Source organism: Protobothrops mucrosquamatus, unplaced genomic scaffold, assembly GCF_001527695.2.
Source record: "Protobothrops mucrosquamatus isolate PMUCROS unplaced genomic scaffold, P.Mucros_1.0 scaffold2637, whole genome shotgun sequence".
NCBI lineage: Eukaryota > Metazoa > Chordata > Lepidosauria > Squamata > Viperidae > Protobothrops > Protobothrops mucrosquamatus.
The window spans coordinates 45,118-71,399 of NW_015388690.1; the positions used below are offsets into that span (position 1 = coordinate 45,118).

General features: G+C 37.3%; 1 protein-coding gene across 1 annotated transcript in view; it reads right to left on the bottom strand.

Annotated features, from left to right (window-relative positions):
* Positions 1-26,282, bottom strand: part of LOC107296095 (cadherin-8-like) — a gene marked incomplete at its 3' end in the record, with an annotated part of 114,300 nt that overhangs the window by 26,330 nt on the left and 61,688 nt on the right. The window contains exon 3 of the mRNA XM_015825439.1: positions 15,159-15,278. Coding sequence (XP_015680925.1) covers positions 15,159-15,278 — 120 coding nt within the window. The remainder of the gene's footprint in view (positions 1-15,158; positions 15,279-26,282) is intronic.

The following is a 26,282-nucleotide window of genomic DNA, read 5'->3' on the forward strand; positions in this document are numbered from 1 at the left end:
TCCATTTGATTTGTTAAATTGACAATTCAAGTTTGGAGTCACTGACAATTTGAATCAAATCTGTGTAAATCCATATAGATATAAATTGGTATCTTTCTATCAATCTATCCTTCTACAGTGCAAACAATTTGAGCCACAGGTAAACATAGCTTTCATATACATTTTCCACTACTATGATAAAAAATAAGAACAGGAACTCCTGCTCAAGGAATTCCCCAAACTGTGTAAAATATTATAAATAGAGATACAAGTGAAACAAATTAGAAATGCTATGAAATACACCAGACACCTTAAGTACAAAACCATCCAACATGGATAAACTCCACAACTAATTAAGTGATAGACAACATTTGAGGAAGACACTGTTTTTAATCCAGTAACTAATGGTACTTTCAGGATCTAGCCCATCAATTGGGTTTTAAGAATCTTGTGGATAAAGCTGGTATTATAACCATTATAACCATGTGCAACAAGGAGATTAAGGAATTATTAGTTCTGGATCTGAACTAATTGGCAAATCTCTTTAGGAAATGAAATGAAAAGCTATCCTTCTACAGGGCAAACAACTTGAGCCACAGGTAAACGTAGCTTTCATTTTACACTGTTAGTTTCAGAATGAAAGTAAAAGCTCCTGGTTGAAGCCTGATGCTTCAGCTAAGCATGCAGAAAACCCTAAATTCAGTGTCTGGCATATCCAGTTAAAAGGCTTACATTTAGCACACGATGAGCTATACTTGGCCTGAAACTCTAAAGAACTTTGTCTGGAAAAGATAGATCACAACATGATAAAGAGATGTATACAATTCTTTTTTTTTTTTAAATAGCTTATACTTTTAGTAAAGGATGGTTTATTCCAGCCATGTCAAACTCACGAAGTCACGTGACGTCGCACAACGTATCGGAGCTTTTTCACCATTGCTGGCAATGGGGTAGGCGTGGCTCCGGTATGATGAAACCGGCCCGTGGGCCGGCAGTTTGACACCCCTGGTTTATTCAATATGCGTACATTCTTAGCATTTAATTCATATTTTTAATAGGCCAATTTCTAAGCTATTTTTTGTTGGTTGGTTTGTTTTAAACAAGAGAAATATGATGCTATAAATTGTTGTCATGTTTTCAGGTTTCAATCTAGACGACTCCCAATTTTGAAGTAGACCGCATACTACATTCCATCACTATGGCTTAGACAGACATTTTATCAAAATAATGAGTCTGGTGTGAGGCAGCTTCTTGGTGACTGTATGCCATTTGATAATGAAGAAAATATTTCTAAGTAAATTTATTCCATTGCTCCTTAGGTACCCAATCCTCCTCCTCCTCCTCCTCCTCCTCCTCCTCCTCCTCCTCCCTAACCCTAAACCTAACCCTAACCAGCTACCTGAGGAACCGTATCTAGCAGAAAAGGGGAGATGTTTTATGTAGAAATTCTGTTAGTCATTGTCTCTGGAGGAAAACAGACTCATCACAGCCTGTCTCCATATCAATTTGATATTTTCTTCCATAAATGGTCACACAACAACCCATTTGTTATTTTGGGGTACATCGCTCCAATTATTTTGAGGAAATGTTTGGGAAGTACAAGAAGGATGAAAGAACCATAATCTGATTAGGTCAGGGCTGTACAATCACAGGATCAAACAATCAGAACAAATAATATGAGGAATGGAGAGAGAGAAGAGGAGAGACATGCAGGCACAGAAGGAGAAAAGAAAAATAGACAAAGAAGCAGAGAAATGTGTGTCTCTGGGATCAGAGAAAAAGAACAAATAGCAAAAGAGATAAAGAAATGAAGGATGAAACAAATGCATGTCTCCAGAATGAAAACAAAAAACATAGAATGAGGAAACAAAGATCCAATAGGTCATGGTTTTCTAGTATGTGTATGTGTATATGTATGGTGTAGAGATTAAGGCACCTGCCTGGAAACTGGGAGACTGTGAGTTCTAGACCCGTCTTGGCACAAATCCAGCTGGGTGACCTTGGAATTGAAGACACTAATATGGTAAATCTGCCATCTATCTGCACTTCTCAATATCAGGAAGGAAAAATAATTTGTTTCCTTATCGTACCTTTCTTTGTGATTTAAGTACAACTAGTTAGGATAGACTTCACCAGAGAGGTTTTTCTATAGTAAAAGAAAGGATAGTCATATATTCCTCTCAGCCACTACTTAAGTGTAAGAATATATACTCCTCTCATGTGCTTTTCTTTGAAATTCTTCTCTCTGGAAAAAGAAAATAATAATAACAAATTCTCTTTCACTGATAGGGATGAGAACTACACAGCCTTACGAGAGACTTTTCTGTTTGAAAACACCTACTTTGTCACTCAGATCTGTAACCTGCCCATCGTTGTTGGATATTCTCTGTATTTATTTCACCTCTGATGAACATGGATATTACAAAATCTGCAAAACTACTTCCTCAGAGAGAGACAGTGAAAACTCGGTATCATTTGTATGTTTTATGCATGGAAGCCTCTAGAAAGTTTAAAATTCAGAGTGACACAAACTGCTGGAAACTCTACTACCCCCCTTTGATCATTTAGTTCTGGTTTTCCAGCAACTGCATGTAAAAGCTCATAAAAACACTCACGGTGCATATTATTTATCATCATACTTATTACTGAGAAGTGCTCACATTATCAAAAAAAGGTGCACTTTTCCCAGCAAATTGCTTATCTTATATATATTTTATATATGTAATTATCTTGCATTAAAAATGAGCAATTTGTTATTCAAGAAACACATATATCCAAGAAACGTACATTACAGTTGTCTTGTGGTGGGATGAACAGCAAAAAAATAATAATAATAAATTGCTAAACAAACAAACAAATAAATAAATTTCCTTATGCCAGCAGGAGATTGAATTTTATGTCACAAAATTGTCTTCCAAAGAAGACTGAAGTACCTTACATGTATTATGTTTTGATTAGTCAGATCTTCTAATTCAAGAATGCTATTTGTCAGAGAAGAAAATAGGCCTCGTGTTTCTCTCAGTTCTTACAATTTTAAATATCTGTGTATTCATCTGAAATTTGAAGAGGCCATTTGTTCGGAAGGAAGGAAGGAAGGAAGGAAGGAAGGAAGGAAGGAAGGAAGGAAGGAAGGAAGGAAGGAAGGAAGGAAGGAAGGAATTCCTAAGTATAAAATACTAAGAAATAAATAAAATGTAGCAACACACACATACACACAAATGCGTAAGAGGCCAAGAAAGAATTATCCATGCCTGAACCATTTAAAGGAAGAGCAGAAGACATAAAATTTTATGGCAAACTGAAAGGCCATTTGAATCCAAAGAGTTCCACAATATTGTTTCCTGCAATGCAATTCCTGAATGGCAGTATTAAAAAAAAACACTGATTTTAGTCAAGAGCATACCTGTATGTATGCAAAGAGAGATTAAGAAAGAAAACATCTTCATAGACATCTTGTGCATAATAAACATCACAGCCTCTGCACATTTGACTCCCCCTGTGTATTTAAAACCTCCTCCCACTCCATTCAAACCCTCAAATCCATAGAGAGTGAGAGAGAGAAAAAAACTCAACAATCTTAATTTCTTCAACTCTAAAGATAGATTGCAACGTTATTTGCATCCTCTCTCAGGATGCAAAATGGTAAACTTCAATTTTTCTTGTTGTGTATAGGGAAAAACTGTGCAAAGATAGGGCACTTTTATCTTAAAGAATCATCCCTTATCTATTGACATTCTCAGCCAAATCTAGAATCTAAACATATGAAACTGCATTTTTCCCCCATTTAGTTCATAGCACTATGGAATCTCCTACCTTCCCACTGCTTCCTCTTAGTTCTTCTTCTCCCTTTGATTTTAAATACTTCAGGCAGGGCTTCTAACTTTTTTCAAGACCTTCCTTGCTAAAAATGGCAGATGAACCTACTTTGAACCATGTTATTTTGATTCATCTAGCCCGGGGGTAGGCAACCTTGGCTCTTTTATGACTCGTGGACTTCAACTCCCAGAATTCCTGAGCCAGCATGGCCCAGCTTGGACACCTGTCCCTTTCCCCTCAGCATGGCTGGTTCAGGAATTCTGGGAGTTGAAGTCCACGAGTCATAAAAAGAGCCAAGGTTGCCTACCCCTAGCCTAGTATATAATTTAAGCCCCTGAAGGCTATACAATGCTTCCCAGAGTCATGTGTGAACCCCCAGAGATCTCCACAATGGTTACCAAATTGTAAATATTAATGTGAGAGAAATACAAAGGAAGTCCTTAGCTCAAGAGTTCCAGAGTCTACTCTGACAGGCTCTCCAAGGCTAGGAGAAAAACACATTTCATGATACCCCTTGAGAAGATTTGGAATGAGAATATTGATTAAAGCATTGGATTAAAACTGGGCATATTCAGATATTCAGCCCCAAAACTGAGCCAAACTTTAAAACTGAATTATTGCAGAAAGTCTATAAATGGGGGGAAAACCTTGAGGAAAATCTTAAGGGACATCTTGCCTTAAGCTGTTTACTAGACTATAATTAAAACCAATTAATAAAAAAGATAAATTTATCATTTCAAACCGGAGATGTCAGAGATTAACAATGTAGTCTCTTGGGTGCAAAACACATATTTTCTCAGTAACCTCTTCTTGTCTACATCTGTGTGTAAGTTAGTAAATTGGTTTATTTTTTGTAATCACAAGTGATAACATAAGAATGCCATAAAATTCAATAAAATAACAAATAACCTATCTCTGTCCAAACAACTTTCTTTTCCCTCCATAAAAGTAACACAACTTTTCTGCCTCCATAAAAGTAATACAACTTAAGTTTTATGATTGTGAAAAGAATTTGCATTCACAAACACTACCAAAATGATTTCCTGTTCTTCACAATGCAGACTATTTGACTACAATGAGCTGTTCACTTTTTTCCCTCTTAGCACCTTAGTTGCCTCAACAAAATTTATAAACATTTTTCTTTCATTTTAATGTTTATATTTTGCCAGTCCCTTTGGATGGAAGGGTGAGATAATGAGTCACCTATTTATGCTCTACAGATTGACTAATGTTAGCAGCCACCCACCTACGCATTACGTTTAAATGCAGGACACAAAACAGCATTGGGGAAGCATTTCCCCCCCACCCTCATATCACATATGAAAGTCAGTTGACATTCTGAAGCACTTACCTGTGTGTGGCTCAACTGAAAAATAAGGTTGTCCTTCCAAAATACTGTACACTAGCTTGGCACTGTTTCCATAAACAGGATCATCTGCGTCGGTAGCTGTCACTTTAGTAACGTATGTACCTAAGGACAAAAAACAACAACAACAATATTGGATTTTGTTCAAGGCCCTGATTTCATATGTCTCTCCCAAACATCAGTGCTATTGTAACTTCGAATGGTCACTAAACAAAATATTGTAAGGTGAGGACTACCTGGAATCAAGAAAACAAAATAGAAATGAGTGAACAGAATGAAATATCCACATTCAGAGACAATAAATCACCTGTAGAGATGGTTACCAGCATCAAATTCACCGGGTGTGCAGTTAACAAATAGGCTGGCTTGGTCGCTCAACAGCAAGACACTAGTGAAGCAGGCACAGCAGCACCTGCATTTTCTGCGTTGCATGAGAAAAGCACATCTTCCTTCCCCTGTCCTTACTACTTTCTACAGGGGGACGATTGAGAGCATCCTGTCATACAGCATCACAGTCTGGTTTGGAAGCATCCCTGCTTCAGACAGGAAGGCGGTGCAGAGAGTGGTGAGGATGGCCGAAAAGATCATTGGCAGCTCCCTCCCTCCCATCCAGGACATGGCACAGAAGCGTTGCTTGAGCAGGGTCCGCAAGATTGTCTGGGACACTACACATCCTCTTCACAATCTGTTTTCCTTGTTACCTACTGGGAGGAGGCTTTGTGGTATCCGAAGCAGAACATCCAGATTCAGTCACAATTTTATTCCATACAGTATTAACCTTGTGAACTGTAAAGCTTCCTCCTTCCGTTATGTATTCAAGATGGACGGTGATTAATATGTATATGTTACTTATATGTAAGGGTGTAGGTCTATACATATATTGTATGTAGTGTGTTTTAAATGTGTTATGTATGTGTACACTTTGAGAGGAAGCAACTAAATTTCATTTTTAATGTGTGCCATTGTGCCCATAGGAAAAAAATGACAATAAAGGTTATCTATCTATCTATCTATCTATCTATCTATCTATCTATCTATCTATCTATCTATCTATCTATCTATCTATCATCTATCCATCCATCCATCCATCCATCCATCCATCCATCCATCCATCTATCTAAATCTCTCATTTCAAATGATGAAACAGTTGAATCTTTCAGCAAGACAGTGACCTGGAACATACTTCCAAACGAACCAAGAAACCAGGAAAGAATGAGAAAGACTTGGGGAGGGTTTCCAAAATCCCCAGATTTGAATTTCAGTATCTCAAATATGCAAAGCCTCTAAGGATATGTAAGAATGTTTCTAATCTGGAAGAATGCTTCAGGGGAAGAAGGGAGGGATGTGTAATCCAAATTAATAGAAAAAAATATTTAATTTGGCTACAGGAAACGTTTCGAAGCCATCATTTCTGTCCAAGGAAGAATTGTAAGGAACTCCCAAATTGGTAAGGGAGAATCTAGTGTGTGGTTTTCTTTCATGCTGTCTTTGATAATGGAATTAACTAATGTTAGCTAAAATAAAGAAAACATTCATCAGCTCATCAAAGAAGAAACATAAAAATCCACACAGGTAGCTCCCAAACCATTAGAAGCTCAAATATGAATATAATTCTTCCAGTAATTATATTAACAGAATAAGAAAGCAGGATGACCATTTCCTGGAAGATAAATATCCATTCTTAATATCGTACCAATATGGTCCTGTATATGGTAAATATTGTATTAATCTTCTTTTAATGGTGGTAGATTCAGTAGTAAAATGTTTATCCTTGTGCAATGATGCAAGCATTGATCGATTTAATTATATTTATTAGGCTGCACACAATTATCGTGTGTTATCTCAAGGAGATCTTTTGCATCGAGGCAATAACACACACTGACTTGATGCTTCCATTAGATGTGTCAAGACAGGCCCAATCTGCCTTGATCAAGGGGGTTCCCTAGCTTCACAAAAAGTGGCTTCTGCACATGTGGTATGTGAGTCCAGAAACCAGATTTGACAGGCAAAGCAAAGCACAGTGTTCACTTTGCTCTGCCAATTAGAAGCAGTGTGTTGTGACACTTTTCAAAAGAGCTTAGAAGTCTGCTTTGATCAAAGTGAAGTGTCCCTTTGAGGCTTTCTGCAGCCCTAATATTTATGTACCATCCTTTGGATTTTCTTTTTTTTAAAAAAATCCACCGCATATATAACATTGAGGTGCTGTAATCTAAAATGTTAATTCAACAATATAAATAAAATATTTTAAAGCCACGCTCCCTTCCACAATCAAAGGGCTAATCTGAAAAATGTGTCAAAATTTTAAAAGCGGACAGTAATAACTGCTTGCAGCTCCACGGAGCACACTGAACAGTTTGGGAATTAAAATGAGAGAGCCTTTTGCATTGGATCATCAAGCTGTATAACACAAATAAAGTTCAAAAAAGTTCTCTCCTGAAGATCTAAAGAAATAGACAGACTAAGCATCAACAAGGGCAGACTTAGAGCAGCAGAAATCTACATGGATGTGTACAAATCTAGGCAGATCCCAAAACAATGTTGGTCGAAAAACAGAACAAAATGAAAGGGTGACTAACACATCCAGGCTGCTAAGTTACCAAGCAAATACATCAGCTGGAATATCATGATTAAAATTTTGTCTCTACTGAGATCCATTTTACGATTGAAAATGATAGCATCTAAGATAAGGATTTTGGAACACTGGTAACTTTGTTTTGAAAAAAGCAGTCTGTGTTTTGGCTCTAATTCTGATGCAAGGAAGTGGACCAAATGCAATGATGACCATGATATACTCTATAGCCATAGGCAGCTTGAGTACAATTCCAAAACATCTGGAAAACCATTTGAACACTACTGACATTGACAAAATCGAGATCAGTCAATTCCAAATTACAGCTGTACTTGGGAATTGCTTACACCCTGCAACAATACCTTTAACGCCATTAAATAACAATATCTGCCTATCCCAGGTCCTTGGAAAGGACCTAATAGATGGATAAAAATGTCAAATCCAGTCTAAACAATAGGCGTCCTGTGCGACCAATCATGATCATAATAAAAAAATAGACAAGGACAAGGTAGATAAGTAGGTAGGTAGGTAGGTAGGTAGGTAGGTAGGTAGGTAGGAAGGAAGGAAGGAAGGAAGGAAGGAAGGAAGGAAGGAAGGAAGGAAGGAAGGAAGGAAGGCTGGCTTTCTAGGTAAGGTTAACATTTGTAAGTATACCAGAAAGCTCGCTTCAAAAGTCAGTACTATATGCCAGATTCTTCAAAGCAGAGAACAATAGAATCTCCATCTCCTTAGCAACTCAGAAATCTGGAACTACAAAATCAGGCAAGAACTCTTAGCAGCTTGGATAGCATCTTCAGAGGGTGAAGCTCATTACACCACAGATACAAGATGTCAATCAATTGGTTTTCTATCGTTGTCCAGATCACATTGTAAAATGACTGGAAAAATTCAGCCAGTGGGGACTACTCCACTGATTTCTGCTGGCCTCTTTCTTGCTCCTTGACTTTTTCTGCAGTGAATCAAGTCCTATTAATTAATCATTTCTCCTCTGTTCAGTTTGAATCGATCTGCTTTAGTTGGACTGTTCTGCGAAAGGTCTGACAAGAACTACATTTCCTGAGTTACCCTAGTTCCAACCTTGTCATCAATTAAACCAAAATCCAAATCCTTGTATCGATATCAACTTCCAGAATTCTCTAACCAACATGACCACTGAAATCCAGATACGGGAAGTACTCTTAGGATGGCAAACCGGTGGTTTTCAACCTGTGGTTGTGTGAACCCTTGGGGGGGGGCACAATAGTCTCACAGGGTGTCTGCGAAGGCTTGAAGAAATGTTATGATTTAAATTTTGAGTTAAGTCTTAGGGGTCCGTGGTGAAGAAAAGGTTGAGAACCACTGAGTTAAACTATAGTTTATGAATAACCAAAAGCATCATTTTTTAAAATCTATTAATAAAAATAGGGCACAGAGATTCTTTTAACGAAACCTAGGCCTGTAGTGTTTTTGAACTATCAAAAATTATTCCTCATTTAACATAAGGAATTTTGTACATTTCACTGAGATCCACACTTCTTGGAATAAGAGGCAGAATGGAATTCAGCCAAGATAGAACAGCCTTCAGAGACGTCTAATAATTCGCCGCAAGCTCAGCCAAAAAAAGGAGATTTTTCTTCAGAAATTCTCAATTTAAAATGATGCATTTTAAACGCATTGCAAGGTGAGACTGTACGCGTTGCAAAAAGGCTGAGCCACAGAAAAAGGGGATAGTAAAGATTTCTGAATAAGCATAGGAATCATGAATATATGACATAGGCTGTAACACTTTTTTTTCCATTTGTAAAGTGGCTGATGCTCTATGTTTTCAGTGTAAAAAATTCAGGGGCAAATGATATGATTTTATTTTGGAACAGTTACATTATTTGAAGTATCTTTCTAATACTTTGTAGAATGCAAAAGCTACCTATCAGAATTAAATGGACTTCCAAGCATTTGGGAAATAATCATATCAAAGGGGTACAAAACTCTAGATGAATAATGCAATATATTATATTCCATTTAAGGTTTTTGCAGGAAGAGATTTCAAAGAACTTGGCAGTGGTTCAGCTGCTGTATAGAAAACCAATGGTTTGAAGGTGATATATTTTCTTTCTCTCATTTCCAGGTACAACAGCTTGAGGTAGCCACAGCCAGATTCTGAATATCATTTATTTTCTCTTCAATCACTTCACTCAGTTTCTTTTACTTTGCATTGTTAAGCGAGTCCTTTTTTTTTTAAAAAAAAAAATGAAATAAAAGCCCTTTCTTTAGCTTTTTCGGGTCACTCTTGATTTTGATTGCAGAAAAAGCTAAACCAATCAAATCTGAGTCAATTCTCCCAGCTCTGTTAGCAACATATCATTTACAAGATATCATTTACATCTATCTGTTAGAAAAGGAGTGATGACATTGCTTAGCATGTGATAAAAACAACTATCAATAAGAAAGCTGATATGCACTCCTAGGCAAACAAACTTTGACACAAGTCCCAGCGCTTACGTCTGAACAGACACGTTTAGCATCTCACTAAGACTTGGCTTCTCCACAGGGATTCAGCACCATTTCCAGGAATAAAATTCGGTTAATAATAATAATAATAATAATAATAATAATAATAAGTAGTAGTAGTAGTAGTAGTAGTAGTAGTAGTAATAGTAGTAGTAGTAGTAAAGTTGGAAGGGATCTTGGAGGTCATCTAGTCCAACCCCCTGCTCAGGCAGGAAACCCTATACCATTTCGAACAAATGGCTGTCCAGTCTCTTCTTAAAAACTTCCAGTGTTGGAGCATTCACCGCTTCTGGAGGCAGGTTGTTTCACTAGTTAATTGTTCTAACTGTCAGGAAGTTTCTCCTTGGTTCTAGGTTGCTTCTCTCCTTTCCACCCATTGCTTCTTGTCCTGCCTTCAGGTACTTTGGAAAATAGCTTGACTCCCTCTTCACNCCTCCTCCTCCTCCTCCTCCTCCTCCTCCTCCCTAACCCTAACCCTAACCATCTACCTGAGGAACCGTATCTAGCAGAAAAGGGGAGATGTTTCATGTAGAAATTCTGTTAGTCATTGTCTCTGGAGGAAAACAGACTCATCACAGCCTGTCTCCATATCAATTTGATATTTTCTTCCATAAATGGTCACACAACAACCAATTTGTTATTTTGGGGTACATCACTCCAATTATTTTGAGGAAATGTTTGGGAAGTACAAGAAGGATGAAAGAACCATAATCTGATTAGGTCAGGGCTGTACAATCACAGGATCAAACAATCAGAACAAATAATATGAGGAATGGAGAGAGAGAAGAGGAGAGACATGCAGGCACAGAAGGAGAAAAGAAAAATAGACAAAGAAGCAGAGAAATGCGTGTCTCTGGGATCAGAGAAAAAGAACAAATAGCAAAAGAGATAAAGAAATGAAGGATGAAACAAATGCATGTCTCCAGAATGAAAACAAAAAACATAGAATGAGGAAACAATGATCCAATAGGTCATGGTTTTCTAGTATGTGTATGTGTATATGTATGGTGTAGAGATTAAGGCATCTGCCTGGAAACTGGGAGATTGTGAGTTCTAGACCCGTCTTGGCACAAATCCAGCTGGGTGATCTTGGAATTGAAGACACTAATATGGTAAATCTGCCATCTATCTGCACTTCTCAATATCAGGAAGAAAAAATAATTTGTTTCCTTATCGTACCTTTCTTTGTGATTTAAGTACAGCTAGTTAGGATAGACTTCACCAGAGAGGTTTTTCTATAGTAAAAGAAAGGATAGTCATATATTCCTCTCAGCCACTACTTAAGTGTAAGAATATATACTCCTCTCATATGCTTTTCTTTGAAATTCTTCTCTCTGGAAAAAGAAAATAATAATAACAAATTCTCTTTCACTGATAGGGATGAGAACTACACAGCCTTACGAGAGACTTTTCTGTTTGAAAACACCTACTTTGTCACTCAGATCTGTAACCTGCCCATCGTTGTTGGATATTCTCTGTATTTATTTCACCTCTGATGAACATGGATATTACAAAATCTGCAAAACTACTTCCTCAGAGAGAGACAGTGAGAACTCGGTATCATTTGTATGTTTTATGCATGGAAGCCTCTAGAAAGTTTAAAATTCAGAGTGACACAAACTGCTGGAAACTCTACCCCCCTTTAGTTCTGGTTTTCCAGCAACTGCATGTAAAAGCTCATAAAAACACTCACGGTGCATATTATTTATCATCATACTTATTACTGAGAAGTGCTCACATTATCAAAAAAAGGTGCACTTTTTCCAGCAAATTGCTTATCTTATATATATTTTATATATGTAATTATCTTGCATTAAAAATGAGCAATTTGTTATTCAAGAAACACATATATCCAAGAAATGTACATTACAGTTGTCTTGTGGTGGGATGAACGGCAAAAAAATAATAATAATAAATTGCTAAACAAACAAACAAATAAATAAATTTCCTTATGCCAGCAGGAGATTGAATTTTATGTCACAAAATTGTCTTCCAAAGAAGACTGAAGTACCTTACATGTATTATGTTTTGATTAGTCAGATCTTCTAATTCAAAAATGCCATTTGTCAGAGAAGAAAATAGGCCTCGTGTTTCTCTCACTCCTTGCAATTTTAAATATCTGTGTATTCATCTGAAATTTGAAGAGGCCATTTGTTCGGAAGGAAGGAAGGAAGGAAGGAAGGAAGGAAGGAAGGAAGGAAGGAAGGAAGGAAGGAAGGAAGGAAGGAAGGAAGGAAGTCCTAAGTATAAAATACTAAGAAATAAATAGTCAATAGTAGTAACTGTGAGAGGGATCTCGGAGTCCTAGTGGACAATCACTTAGATATGAGCCAGCCGTGTGCTGCAGCTGCCAAAAAAGCCAACACAGTGCTGGGCTGCATTAACAGAGGGATAGAATCAAGATCACGTGAAGTATTAATACCACTTTACAATGCCTTAAGGCCACACTTGGAATACTGCATCCAGTTTTGGTCACCACGATGTAAAAAAGATGCTGAGACTCTGGAAAGAGTACAGAGAAGAGCAACAAAGATGATTAGGGGACTGGAGACTAAAACATAGAAGGAACGGTTGCTGGAATTGGGTATGTCTAGTTTAATGAAGAGAAGGACGAGGGGGACATGATAGCAGTGTTCCAATATCTCAGGGGCTGCCACAAAGAAGAGGCAGTCAAGCTATTCTCCAAAGTGCCTGAAGGCAGGACAAGAAGCAACAGATGGAAACTGATCAAGGAGAGAAGCAATCTAGAACTAAGGAGAAACTTCCTGACAGTGAGGACAATTAACCAGTGGAACAACCTGCCTCCAGAAGCGGTGAATGCTCCAACACTGGAAGTTTTTAAGAAGAGACTGGACAGCTGTTTGTCTGAAATGGTGTAGGGTTTCCTGCCTGAGCAGGGGGTTGGACTAGATGACCTCCAAGGTCCCTTCCAACTTTATTATTATTATTATTATTATTATTATAAATAAAATGTAGCAACACACACATACACACAAATGTGTAAGAGGCCAAGAAAGAATTATCCATGTCTGAACCATTTAAAGGAAGAGCAGAAGACATAAAATTTTGTGGCAAGCTGAAAGGAATTTGAATCCAAAGATTTCCACAATATTGTTTCCTGCAATGCAATTCCTGAATGGCAGTATTAAAAAAAAAACTGATTCTACTCAAGAGCATACCTGTATGTATGCAAAGAGAGATTAAGAAAGAAAACATCTTCATAGACATCTTGTGCATAATAAACATCACAGCCTCTGCACATTTGACTCCCCCTGTGTATTTAAAACCTCCTCCCACTCCATTCAAACCCTCAAATCCAGAGAGAGCGAGAGAGAGAAAAAAACTCAACAATTCTGACTTAATTTCTTCAACTCTAAAGATAGATTGCAACGTTATTTGCATCCTCTCTCAGGATGCAAAATGGTAAACTTCAAATTTTCTTGTTGTGTATAGGGAAAAACTGTGCAAAGATAGGGCACTTTTATCTTAAAGAATCATCCCTTATCTATTGACATTCTCAGCCAAATCTAGAATCTAAACATATGAAACTGCATTTTTCCCCCATTTAGTTCATAGTACTATGGAATCTCCTACCTTCCCACTGCTTCCTCTTAGTTCTTCTTCTCCCTTTGATTTTAAATACTTCAGGCAGGGCTTCTAACTTTTTTCAAGACCTTCCTTGCTAAAAATGGCAGATGAACCTACTTTGAACCATGTTATTTTGATTCATCTAGCCCGGGGGTAGGCAACCTTGGCTCTTTTATGACTCGTGGACTTCAACTCCCAGAATTCCTGAGCCAGCATGGCCCAGCTTGGACACCTGTCCCTTTCTCCTCAGCATGGCTGGTTCAGGAATTCTGGGAGTTGAAGTCCACGAGTCATAAAAAGAGCCAAGGTTGCCTACCCCTAGCCTAGTATATAATTTAAGCCCCTGAGGCTATACAATGCTTCCCAGAGTCATGTGTGAACCCCCACAGATCTCCACAATGGTTACCAAATTGTAAATATTAATGTGAGAGAAATACAAAGGAAGTCCTTAGCTCAAGAGTTCCAGAGTCTACTCTGACAGGCTCTCCAAGGCTAAGAGAAAAACAGATTTCATGATACCCCTTGAGAAGATTTGGAATGAGAATATTGATTAAAGCATTGGATTAAAACTGGGCATATTCAGATATTCAGCCCCAAAACTGAGCCAAACTTTAAAACTGAATTATTGCAGAAAGTCTATAAATGGGGGAAAAACCTTGAGGAAAATCTTAAGGGACATCTTGCCTTAAGCTGTTTACTAGACTATAATTAAAACCAATTAATAAAAAAGATAAATTTATCATTTCAAACCGGAGATGTCAGAGATTAACAATGTAGTCTCTTGGGTGCAAAACACATATTTTCTCAGTAACCTCTTCTTGTCTACATCTGTGTGTAAGTTAGTAAATTGGTTTATTTTTTGTAATCACAAGTGATAACATAAGAATGCCATAAAATTCAATAAAATAACAAATAACCTATCTCTGTCCAAACAACTTTCTTTTCCCTCCATAAAAGTAACACAACTTTTCTGCCTCCATAAAAGTAACACAACTTAGGTTTTATGATTGTGAAAAGAATTTGCATTCACAAACACTACCAAAATGGTTTCCTGTTCTTCACAATGCAGACTATTTGACTACAATGAGCTGTTCACTTTTTTCCCTCTTAGCACCTTGGTTGCCTCAACAAAATTTATAAACATCTTTCTTTCATTTTAATGTTTATATTTTGCCAGTCCCTTTGGATGGAAGGGTGAGATAATGAGTCACCTATTTATGCTCTACAGATTGACTAATGTTAGCAGCCACCCACCTACGCATTACGTTTAAATGCAGGACACAAAACAGCATTGGGGAAGCATTTCCCCCCCATATCACATATGAAAGTCAGTTGACATTCTGAAGCACTTACCTGTGTGTGGCTCAACTGAAAAATAAGGTTGTCCTTCCAAAATACTGTACACTAGCTTGGCACTGTTTCCATAAACAGGATCATCTGCGTCGGTAGCTGTCACTTTAGTAACGTATGTACCTAAGGACAAAAAAAACAACAACAACATTGGATTTTGTTCAAGGCCCTGATTTCATATGTCTCTCCCAAACATCAGTGCTATTGTAACTTTGAATGGTCACTAAACAAAAGATTGTAAGGTGAGGACTACCTGGAATCAAGAAAACAAAATAGAAATGAGTGAACAGAATGAAATATCGACATTCAGAGACAATAAATCACCTGTAGAAATGGTTACCAGCATCAAATTCACTGGGTATGCAGTTAACAAATAGGCTGGCTTGGTCGCTCAACAGCAAGACACTAGTGAAGCGGGCACAGCAGCACCTGCATTTTCTGCGTTGCATGAGAAAAGCACATCTTCCTTCCCCTGTCCTTACTACTTTCTACAGGGGGACGATTGAGAGCATCCTGTCATACAGCATCACAGTCTGGTTTGGAAGCATCCCTGCTTCAGACAGGAAGGCGGTGCAGAGAGTGGTGAGGATGGCTGAAAAGATCATTGGCAGTTCCCTCCCTTCCATCCAGGACATAGCACAGAAGCGTTGCTCAAGCAGGGTCTGCAAGATTGTCTGGGACACTACACATCCTCTTCACAACCTGTTTTCCTTGTTACCTACTGGGAGGAGGCTTTGTGGTATCCACAGCAGAACATCCAGATTCAGTCACAATTTTATTCCATACAGTATTCACCTTGTGAACTCTAAAGCTTCCTCCTTCCATTATGTATTCAAGATGGACGGTGATTAATATTTATATGTTACTTATATGTAAGGGTGTAGGTCTATACATATGTTGTATGTAGTGTGTTTTAAATGTGTTATGTATGTGTACACTTTGAGAGGAAGCAACTAAATTTCATTTTTAATGTGTGCCATTGTGCCCATAGGAAAAAAAATGACAATAAAGGTTCTCTCTCTCTCTCTCTCTCTCTCTCTCTCTCTCTCTCTCTCTCTCTCTCTCTCTCTCTCTCTCTCTCTCTCTCTCTCTCTCTATCTATCTATCTATCTATAGTGTCTGTCTGTCTGTCTGTCTGTCTGTCTGTCTGTCTGTCTGTCTGTCTGTCTGTCTGTCTGTCTGTCTGTCTGTCTGTCTATCTATCTATCTATCTATCTATCTATCTATCTATCTATCTATCTATCTATCTATCTATCTATCTATCTAAATCTCTCATTTCAAATGATGAAACAGTTGAATCTTTCAGCAAGACAGTGACCTGGAACATACTTCCAAACGAACCAAGAAACCAGGAAAGAATGAGAAAGACTTGGGGAGGGTTTCCAAATTTCCCAGATTTGAATTTCAGTATCTCAAATATGCAAAGCCTGTAAGGATATGTAAGAATGTTTCTAATCTGGAAGAGTGCTTCAGGGGAAGAAGGGAGGGATGTGTAATCCAAATTAATAGAAAAAAATATTTAATTTGGCTACAGGAAATGTTTCAAAGCCATCATTTCTGTCCAAGGAAGAATTGTAAGGAACTCCCAAATTGGTAAGGGAGAATCTAGTGTGTGGTTTTCTTTCATGCTGTCTTTGATAATGGAATTAACTAATGTTAGCTAAAATAAAGAAAACATTCATCAGCTCATCAAAGAAGAAACAGAAAAATCCACACAGGTAGCTCCCAAACCATTAGAAGCTCAAATATGAATATAATTCTTCCAGTAATTATATTAACAGAATAAGAAAGCAGGATGACCATTTCCTGGAAGATAAATATCCATTCTTAATATCATACCAATATGGTCCTGTATATGGTAAATATTGTATTAATCTTGTTTTAATGGTGGTAGATTCAGTAGTAAAATGTTTATCCTTGTGCAATGATGGAAGCATTGATTGATTTAATTATATTTATTAGGCTGCACACAATTATCGTGTGTTATCTCAAGGAGATCTTTTGCATCGAGGCAATAACACACACTGACTTGATGCTTCCATTAGATGTGTCAAGACAGGCCCAATCTGCCTTGATCAAGGGGGTTCCCTAGCTTCACAAAAAGTGGCTTCTGCACATGTGGTGTGTGAGTCCAGAAACCAGATTTGACAGGCAAAGCAAAGCACAGTGTTCACTTTGCTCTGCCAATTAGAAGCAGTGTGTTGTGACACTTTTCAAAAGAGCTTAGAAGTCTGCTTTGATCAAAGTGAAGTGTCCCTTTGAGGCTTTCTGCAGCCCTAATATTTATGTACCATCCTTTGGATTTTCTTTTTTTTAAAAAAAATCCACCGCATATATAACATTGAGGTGCTGTAATCTAAAATGTTAATTCAACAATATAAATAAAATATTTTAAAGCCACGCTCCCTTCCACAATCAAAGGGCTAATCTGAAAAATGCGTCAAAATTTTAAAAGCGGACAGTAATAACTGCTTGCAGCTCCACGGAGCACACTGAACAGTTTGGGAATTAAAATGAGAGAGCCTTTTGCATCGGATCATCAAGCCATATAACACAAATAAAGTTCAAAAAAGTTCTCTCCTGAAGATCTAAAGAAATAGACAGACTAAGCATCAACAAGGGCAGACTTAGAGCAGCAGAAATCTACATGGATCTGTACAAATCTAGGCAGATCCCAAAACAATGTTGGTCGAAAAACAGAACAAAATGAAAGGGTGACTAACACATCCAGGCTGCTAAGTTACCAAGCAAATACATCAGCTGGAATATCATGATTAAAATTTTGTCTCTACTGAGATCCATTTTACGATTGAAAATGATAGCATCTAAGATAAGGATTTTGGAACACTGGTAACTTTGTTTTGAAAAAAGCAGCCTGTGTTTTGGCTCTAATTCTGATGCAAGGAAGTGGACCAAATGCAATGATGACCATGATATATAGCCATAGGCAGCTTGAGTGCAATTCCAAAACATCTGGAAAACCATTTGAACACTACTGACATTGACAAAATCGAGATCAGTCAATTCCAAATTACAGCTGTACTTGGGAATTGCTTACACCCTGCAACAATACCTTTAACGCCATTAAATAACAATATCTGCCTAAACAATAGGCGTCCTGTGCGACCAATCATGATCATAATAAAAAAAAAAATAGACAAGGACAAGGTAGGAAGGAAGGGAGGGAGGGAGGGAGGGAGGGAGGGAGGGAGGAAGGAAGGAAGGAAGGAAGGCTGGCTTTCTAGGTAAGGTTAACATTTATAAGTATACCAGAAAGCTCGCTTCAAAAGACAGTACTATATGCCAGATTCTTCAAAGCAGAGAACAATAGAATCTCCATCTCCTTAGCAACTCAGAAATCTGGAACTACAAAAATCAGGCAAGAACTCTTAGCAGCTTGGATAGCATCTTCAGAGGGTGAAGCTCATTACACCACAGATACAAGATGTCAATCAATTGGTTTTCTATCGTTGTCCAGATCACATTGTAAAATGACTGGAAAAATTCAGCCAGTTGGGACTACTCCACTGATTTCTGCTGGCCTCTTTCTTGCTCCTTGACTTTTTCTGCAGTGAATCAAGTCCTATTAATTAATCATTTCTCCTCTGTTCAGTTTGAATCGATCTGCTTTAGTTGGACTGTTCTGCGAAAGGTCTGACAAGAACTACATTTCCTGAGTTACCCTAGTTCCAACCTTGTCATCAATTAAACCAAAATCCAAATCCTTGTATCGATATCAACTTCCAGAATTCTCTAACCAACATGACCACTGAAATCCAGATACGGGAAGTACACTTAGGATGGCAAACTGGTGGTTTTCAACCTGTGGTTGTGTGAACCCTTGGGGAGGGGGCACAATAGTCTCACAGGGTGTCTGCGAAGGCTTGAAGAAATGTTATGATTTAAATTTTGAGTTAAATCTTAGGGGTCCATGGTGAAGAAAAGGTCGAGAACCACTGAGTTAAACTATAGTTTACGAATAACCAAAAGCATCATTTTTTAAAATCTATTAATAAAAATAGGGCGCAGAGACTCTTTTAACGAAACCTAGGCCTGTAGTGTTTTTGAACTATCAAAAATTATTCCTCATTTAACCTAAGGAATTTTGTACATTTCACTGAGACCCACACTTCTTGGAATAAGAGGCAGAATGGAATTCAGCCAAGATAGAACAGCCTTCAGAGACGTCTAATAATTCGCTGCAAGCTCAGCCAAAAAAAGGAGATTTTTCTTCAGAAATTCTCAATTTAAAATGATGCATTTTGAACGCATTGCAAGGTGAGACTGTACGCGTTGCAAAAAGGCTGAGCCACAGAAAAAGGGGATAGTAAAGATTTCTGAATAAGCATAGGAATCATGAATATATGACATAGGCTGTAACACTTTTTTTTCCATTCGTAAAGTGGCTGATGCTCTATGTTTTCAGTGTAAAAAATTCAGGGGCAAATGATATGATTTTATTTTGGAACAGTTACATTATTTGAAGTATCTTTCTAATACTTTGTAGAATGCAAAAGCTACCTATCAGAATTAAATGGACTTCCAAGCATTTGGGAAATAATCATATCAAAGGGGTACAAAACTCTAGATGAATAATGCAATATATTATATTCCATTTAAGGTTTTTGCAGGATGAGATTTCAAAGAACTTGGCAGTGGTTCAGCCGCTGTATAGAAAACCAATGGTTTGAAGGTGATATATTTTCTTTCTCTCATTTCCAGGTACAACAGCTTGAGGTAGCCACAGCCAGATTCTGAATATCATTTATTTTCTCTTCAATCACTTCACTCAGTTTCTTTTACTTTGCATTGTTAAAAGAGTCCCTTTAAAAAAAAAAAAGAAAGAAATAAAAGCCCTTTCTTTAGCTTTTTCGGGTCACTCTTGATTTTGATTGCAGAAAAAGCTAAACCAATCAAATCTGAGTCAATTCTCCCAGCTCTGTTAGCAACATATCATTTACAAGATATCATTTACATCTATCTGTTAGAAAAGGAGTGATGACATTGCTTAGCATGTGATAAAAACAACTATCAATAAGAAAGCTGATATGCATTCCTAGGCAAACAAACTTTGACACAGATCCCAGCGCTTACGTCTGAACAGACACGTTTAGCATCTCACTAAGACTTGGCTTCTCCACAGGGATTCAGCACCATTTCCAGGAATAAAATTTGGTTAATAATAATAATAATAATAACAATAATAATAATAATAATAATAATAATAAGTAGTAGTAGTAGTAGTAGTAGTAGTAGTAGTAATAGTAGTAGTAGTAGTAAAGTTGGAAGGGATCTTGGAGGTCATCTAGTCCAACCCCCTGCTCAGGCAGGAAACCCTATACCGTTTTGGTGTTTACCGACAGGTCAGAGAAGAATTTTTGAAGGTCACAACCTCGTAAGTGGCGAAGACCTCCGTCCAACAAAGTGATCAATTAACAAGATTGACAGTCCTTCAAAGAGGAACCAAGATCCAACGAAGAGAGGAAAGGTGGGTAACGAAGAACAGGACGGAAGTCCATGAAACCTTTTATCGAACTGAGGGAGAAGTGTTCCAAGTCAGTCATTCCAGTTTCAGAATAAACCTGATTGTCACAGGAACTGCCTAACTGAAATCAAATAATAATAAAAAAGCTTGTCTAAATCCCCTCGATGCTTCATGAAGTAGCTAGCCAGAAATTTCTGGATGCATAAAGTAGGAGAATATAAGTGATTTCAGAGTACAACAGTGGGATAATGTAGGTAAATGATGATACACACATCATTTATATATAATTGAGTTATATTTATTTTTTAATTGATATACTTTCCATACAATGTTATATTTTTAATATTATATTATCTTAGATATTTTTAAGCAGATGCTGAAGAAGAAGTCTCACTTCAAACAGCATTTCCCTGTCTGAATCTCTTGCCTGAATTTTTTCTCCTCTCTTATTTTTTTAATGTTGAATGTAAACGTGTCACTTTTCATAGCCCACATTACTCTTCAGCAACTAAAGGTTAAGGTTTCAGTTTATTTGTTCCATTCAAGCATCACTTACTTTTTATAAGCCTGTCCATCTCATAAGCACACAGCCAGTCTGTGTTCAGCACAAATGCTTGCAATTGGTAAATCTAGAAGGCTGGGAGATTAAATATTCATTGCATGATTTCACACTGTTGAATAATGTTGAAACTCCTTACACAGTTTGGAACCAAATCTTTATGTGCTAAGATATAAGGAAGAGAAGTCCCTTTCTTGCTTAATCATGTAATCAGCGGAGTCCACCTCATGTCTCTCCACAGTTTGTGTTTTATTCACAGACTGTATTCACATGGAAATCTGTTGCTATAATTAAGACTTATTAAACTTTCATAAATCTCACACAATGGATTGCTTCTTTCCACAACTGAAACTGAGATTTTTAAGATTGGTTTGTATTGCAAGCACAATAATCTGTCTGTTGCATTAAAACATACTGGAGTAAATTAACACTAGCACTTTCACCTCCCTACAAAGCCCCAAGCCATGTCATTGTTTAGCCATCTCTCCCCAACCAGAACTTCTCTTGAGATAGCTTAGACTCCTTAGTGACCGCCATGTTGCCTAAAGTCCACAAATCTGGAAACTTCCCAGAGTGAGGACTGCAAGGAAGAAAGTGTTGAATAAATCACTGCTGAGAATGGCATGCATGCATATTGTATAAACCAAACTGAGAGCTTATTTGGTCTGGTGGTTAAGACAGGAGACCATGAGTTCAAGTCCCGTCTTAGACATGAAAGCCAGTTGGATGACTTTGGGCCTGTTACTCTCCAACCCACTTCACGGGGAAAGTGTAGGGAAAATAGGAGGAGGAGAAAGGTGTGTTGATATGTTTGCCACTTTGAATTATTTGTAAAAATAATAAAAGTGTGATGCAAAATAAAAAAAATAAATTAAAATATGTGAATCCACATTTATATGTAAAACTGGAAGCTCTGTTTCACCGTCCTCCCCTTCTGTTACTCTTGCTAGGGATGCTATTTAATATCATCTATAACAGGGGTCCCCAACCCCCGGTCTGTGGACCAGTACTGGGCCACGGCATGCCAGCAACCGGGCCGCACAAACAAGCCAAGCCCTATCTGCGGGATGCAGGCAGCACACAAAACCACACACCCTCCGGTCAATGGAAAAACCTCTCTCCACGAACCAGTCCCTGGTGCCCAAAAGGTTGGGAACCTCTGATCTATAACATACTTCATCACTATATGGACCATTTAGCATCTGTAAACAGCTGGCAGATATGGACTTTTGAGATTCAACACAGTATTTGACATGTTCAGACATGTCCTATAATGGATACTGATATATGTGTGTGTGTGCGTATGCATATGCATATGTACTATATATGTGTGCATATAATATATGTACTTTTACTTTTATTATAATTACTTATAACCTACATGCTTATAGTTTTATGTATGGGTATATCTTACAATTTTACTTATTGCTTATTATAATTGGTTATAATTTACTTATAAGTAATTCTAACATAAGTTATAATAGTTACTTATCTTTTTTATTCAGGTAATCAAGCAAGAAAAAGAATTCATGAGTAAGTTTTAAATGCTAATTAAAAATAAAATAAAGCCCACCCATAAAATCTATATATATATTGCAAATGCTGGAGTTTGAAATGTTAACTAATTTTCCAGATTTATTTCCAACCCAATCTCTCAACTTATTCCAAGTTATATATCATTGGATTACTGATTAAATGTTACTTCTTTTTTTCTTTCATTTTTTTTAAAGAAAAAAATAGTATATCAGAACGAAGGAAAAAGATAAATGATTAAAAGGATAATGGAAGCACAAATTATCCTGAATTCACACTTAAAACAAAGTCCTCTAATCTGCCCTAGAGAGATACACACCGCATCAGGATTCTACAGCAAGCAGACCTGTAAATGCACTTTATGACAGCTTCACTTAACTCTGTTTTTCCTAGTCTAGGTCAAGGACTCATCAAAGCCTGTTACCAGCATCTCTGTTTAGATGACCCCAAAACAAGCACAATTTATACAGGGCATCTGCAATTTTGAGTTAATTGTATGAAAACTACCACGGACAGATGTTGTTGACAAGACTGGAGAGAGGTGTTTGGCTGTTTTTAAAAAAATGATGACAATAATACAATCAAATCAGTCGGTCCAGAAGAATGAAAAGCTAAGACGTGTGTGGGGGTCTGTCTGTGAGACAGTGTGCATGTATGTGTACTGTTTATTTGTTTAATTCAGGCTGTTTTCTAAGCTCAGCATTCTTCTGCCATTGTCACCACAGACCTATTCAAGCAAGCCATTCTGCAGTTGACACATCTCTATTTTAAAGGAAGTGGCTGTTATTATCTAAATTGCACTTGATCTTGCTTGTAAGATAATTGGTAAAAGATGACTGCAATAATATCTGAATTATTTTTTTTCTCTTCCTTTCAGCCACACAATTAATGCTCTTTTATTCAATATTAGCACATTTGGGATAAATATATACAGAACTTTTAGCACATTATTTTTAACAGCCTGCTGAATCTGTGCTAATCACACAGTAAGTGGAGACTTCAGAGAGGAAGAACATATATTAATTAATAACTTGTAATATCATCTAGATGCTAACACCTTAATTCACCATTTTATTCTGTTTGTGTCATGCTGAGATTTTACTCTGAAATCCTTTATTTTTTATTTTATTTCACACCGGGGACAGAGGGTTAATGCAAATCTCATCCATGTCATCCTGCATAGAATCACCAGCTATTCTGCTCTGCTTTATTCTCTGTTCATCCTCTGATTCTCTCAAGTGCAAAATTATGCATTTGCCCCATAAAGCACAGCAAAATGCCCACTGCACAGAAGGCAAATTGATGGTGTTAAAAAAAAGACAATTTAGGATTTTAAAGAACAGGCAAAATATCCAACCACCACAAAATAATAATAATCCAACTAACATATAGTATTCATAATCAGGAATGTGTGCCAAAAACTATAGCTATTAGCTACTTCAATTGGGGAATGAATAAACCTTGGAATGAAAAAAAAATGAAAGAAAGAGAAAATCTTCCACTATTGCCCAGGATCCACTGCTAATTTTCATGATACTGGAAACTATTGACAAGGCAGGGAGATATTGTTAGGGTGAAGGAGAAAAAAAATATGAGAAACAATTGAGCATCTGATGGAGCTAAGCATATGCTTTCCTAATTCCTCAAAATGCCAGAAAAAAATAGAATAGCATTTAGACCTGCTTGCAATGGGAACTGAAATGTGTACATGGAAAGAAAAAAAAACACAACCCTTTTTTTTAAAAAAAAATGTACACAGTCTGGAAGGACTCAGGAATATATATGCACTGATTGTTTTTACTTCTGCCTGTAAATCTTTATCATTATTAGTGCATAAGCAAAAGGGAAGGGAGGGAGGGAGGGAAGGAAGTGTTTCCAATTATTATTTGTGCCCATGAATGCCTTCTTGAGACTCAACCTTTTTAAAGTAGAGAACACACCTGGAATTTTGGAAACATTTCACTCATAAAATATCTACATTGGAGAATGAACAAATTTACTTGAACATCCCTCTTTGCCCAAAGGCAAACTTGAAGATAATGTTTTTGAGCATCTTCTTGAGTCTCCAAGAATTTCCGTCATCACCACCTCACTTTAATTCCCCCTATCCAACCCAGACATGTGGAAATATGTAAACCATCATCTTTTATCCTAAGATTGTCTTTGAGACTTTTGTGTGCTGGTTTGCAAAATGTGATTTTGCTGTTTAAATGTAGGCTTGTGTTGGTGTGGCTAGAGAATATAGGCTTGTGTTGGTGTGGCTAGAGGAGGAGGAGGAGGAGGAGGAGGAGGAGGAAGAGGAAGAAGAAGAAGAAGAAGAAGAAGAACAACAACAACAACAACAACAACAACAACAACAGTGAGTCTGGGAGCCTAATAGGTATCAAGGGTTATCTCTTTTGAGGTATAACAAAGATTCATTTTCTTATTGTGTTTAGACACCTATTAGCTCTATATATTTCTCGTCAAAACATATTAAAATCCTCTATAAAGTAAAGATGTGTTTCTTCTGTAGTGCTCCATTCTCACTTTTTTTTTAATGTGGAAGCCAGGGGACCAAAACTGCACATTATTCAAGAAGAAAAATGCCCAAAACATCTCGGAGGTAGAAAAGTATGGATGGCAACTTGCCACTGAAATGGGAATACTATATCAAGAGAGGAGGAGGGAACCTTACATTCCCTAAAGGAATTTGCTCACAGCATTTCAAATATTCATGCCTTTATTTTCAATGAAGGAACAATTTTGTTGAAATATGTAATGACTGAGAAATAAAATAAAGGGAAAAAAAGTGTCCATAGTATATAGCCTTACATGGCTTTTGCAGATTCTACTTCTTTTTCCTCCTCCAATAAATAAACTCTTGGGAACTATTTTCACTTTACATCTTACAACATCTTTCAACCATATTTCAACTGAGAAAATGTGATCATTCTACACCAAGCTAAATCCAAAATTGCTGGGGAAGTCCTGGAAACTTGGCACTCAAACAAATCAGCCATCAACAGATACATACAGATAAACTGCCTTTACACACCCTTGAAAATATCTATGGAGATTGTCAGTCATCCAGGTCGTGGTTGTTCCAAAGGTGCTTTTACAAGAGGCAACAAGACTTTCTCTGAAAGAACTGAAGAAGCAAAATGTCTTCAAGAAAAAACAAAGAAAGTCCAGTTGCCTCTTTGGGAAAACCACAGAAAATAAAAAAGTAAAAAAGCTAAGAAGGAAACAAACAAAAAAAAACAAAACAGAACACACCCTCTTCAGTACTCCCAGATAAGCAGGGAGAAACACTAGATAAACAATCAATCAGAAAACAATATCCTGATCAAGGAACTACAAGGAGACAACTACACCTCCATCAATATGGCAGGGCCACCTTCTGCATATAAACAAGGAGACAATCCCATAATCACCAGCTGTGCTGATCTTACCTAGTTGGGTAATGAAAGATCTATTAACTACTGAAATTTTGCAAATAATATTTTTCCTTGATACAGCAAGGCTATTTTAAGAAACACCATACCTGTAGTATCCCTTTACAAAACTA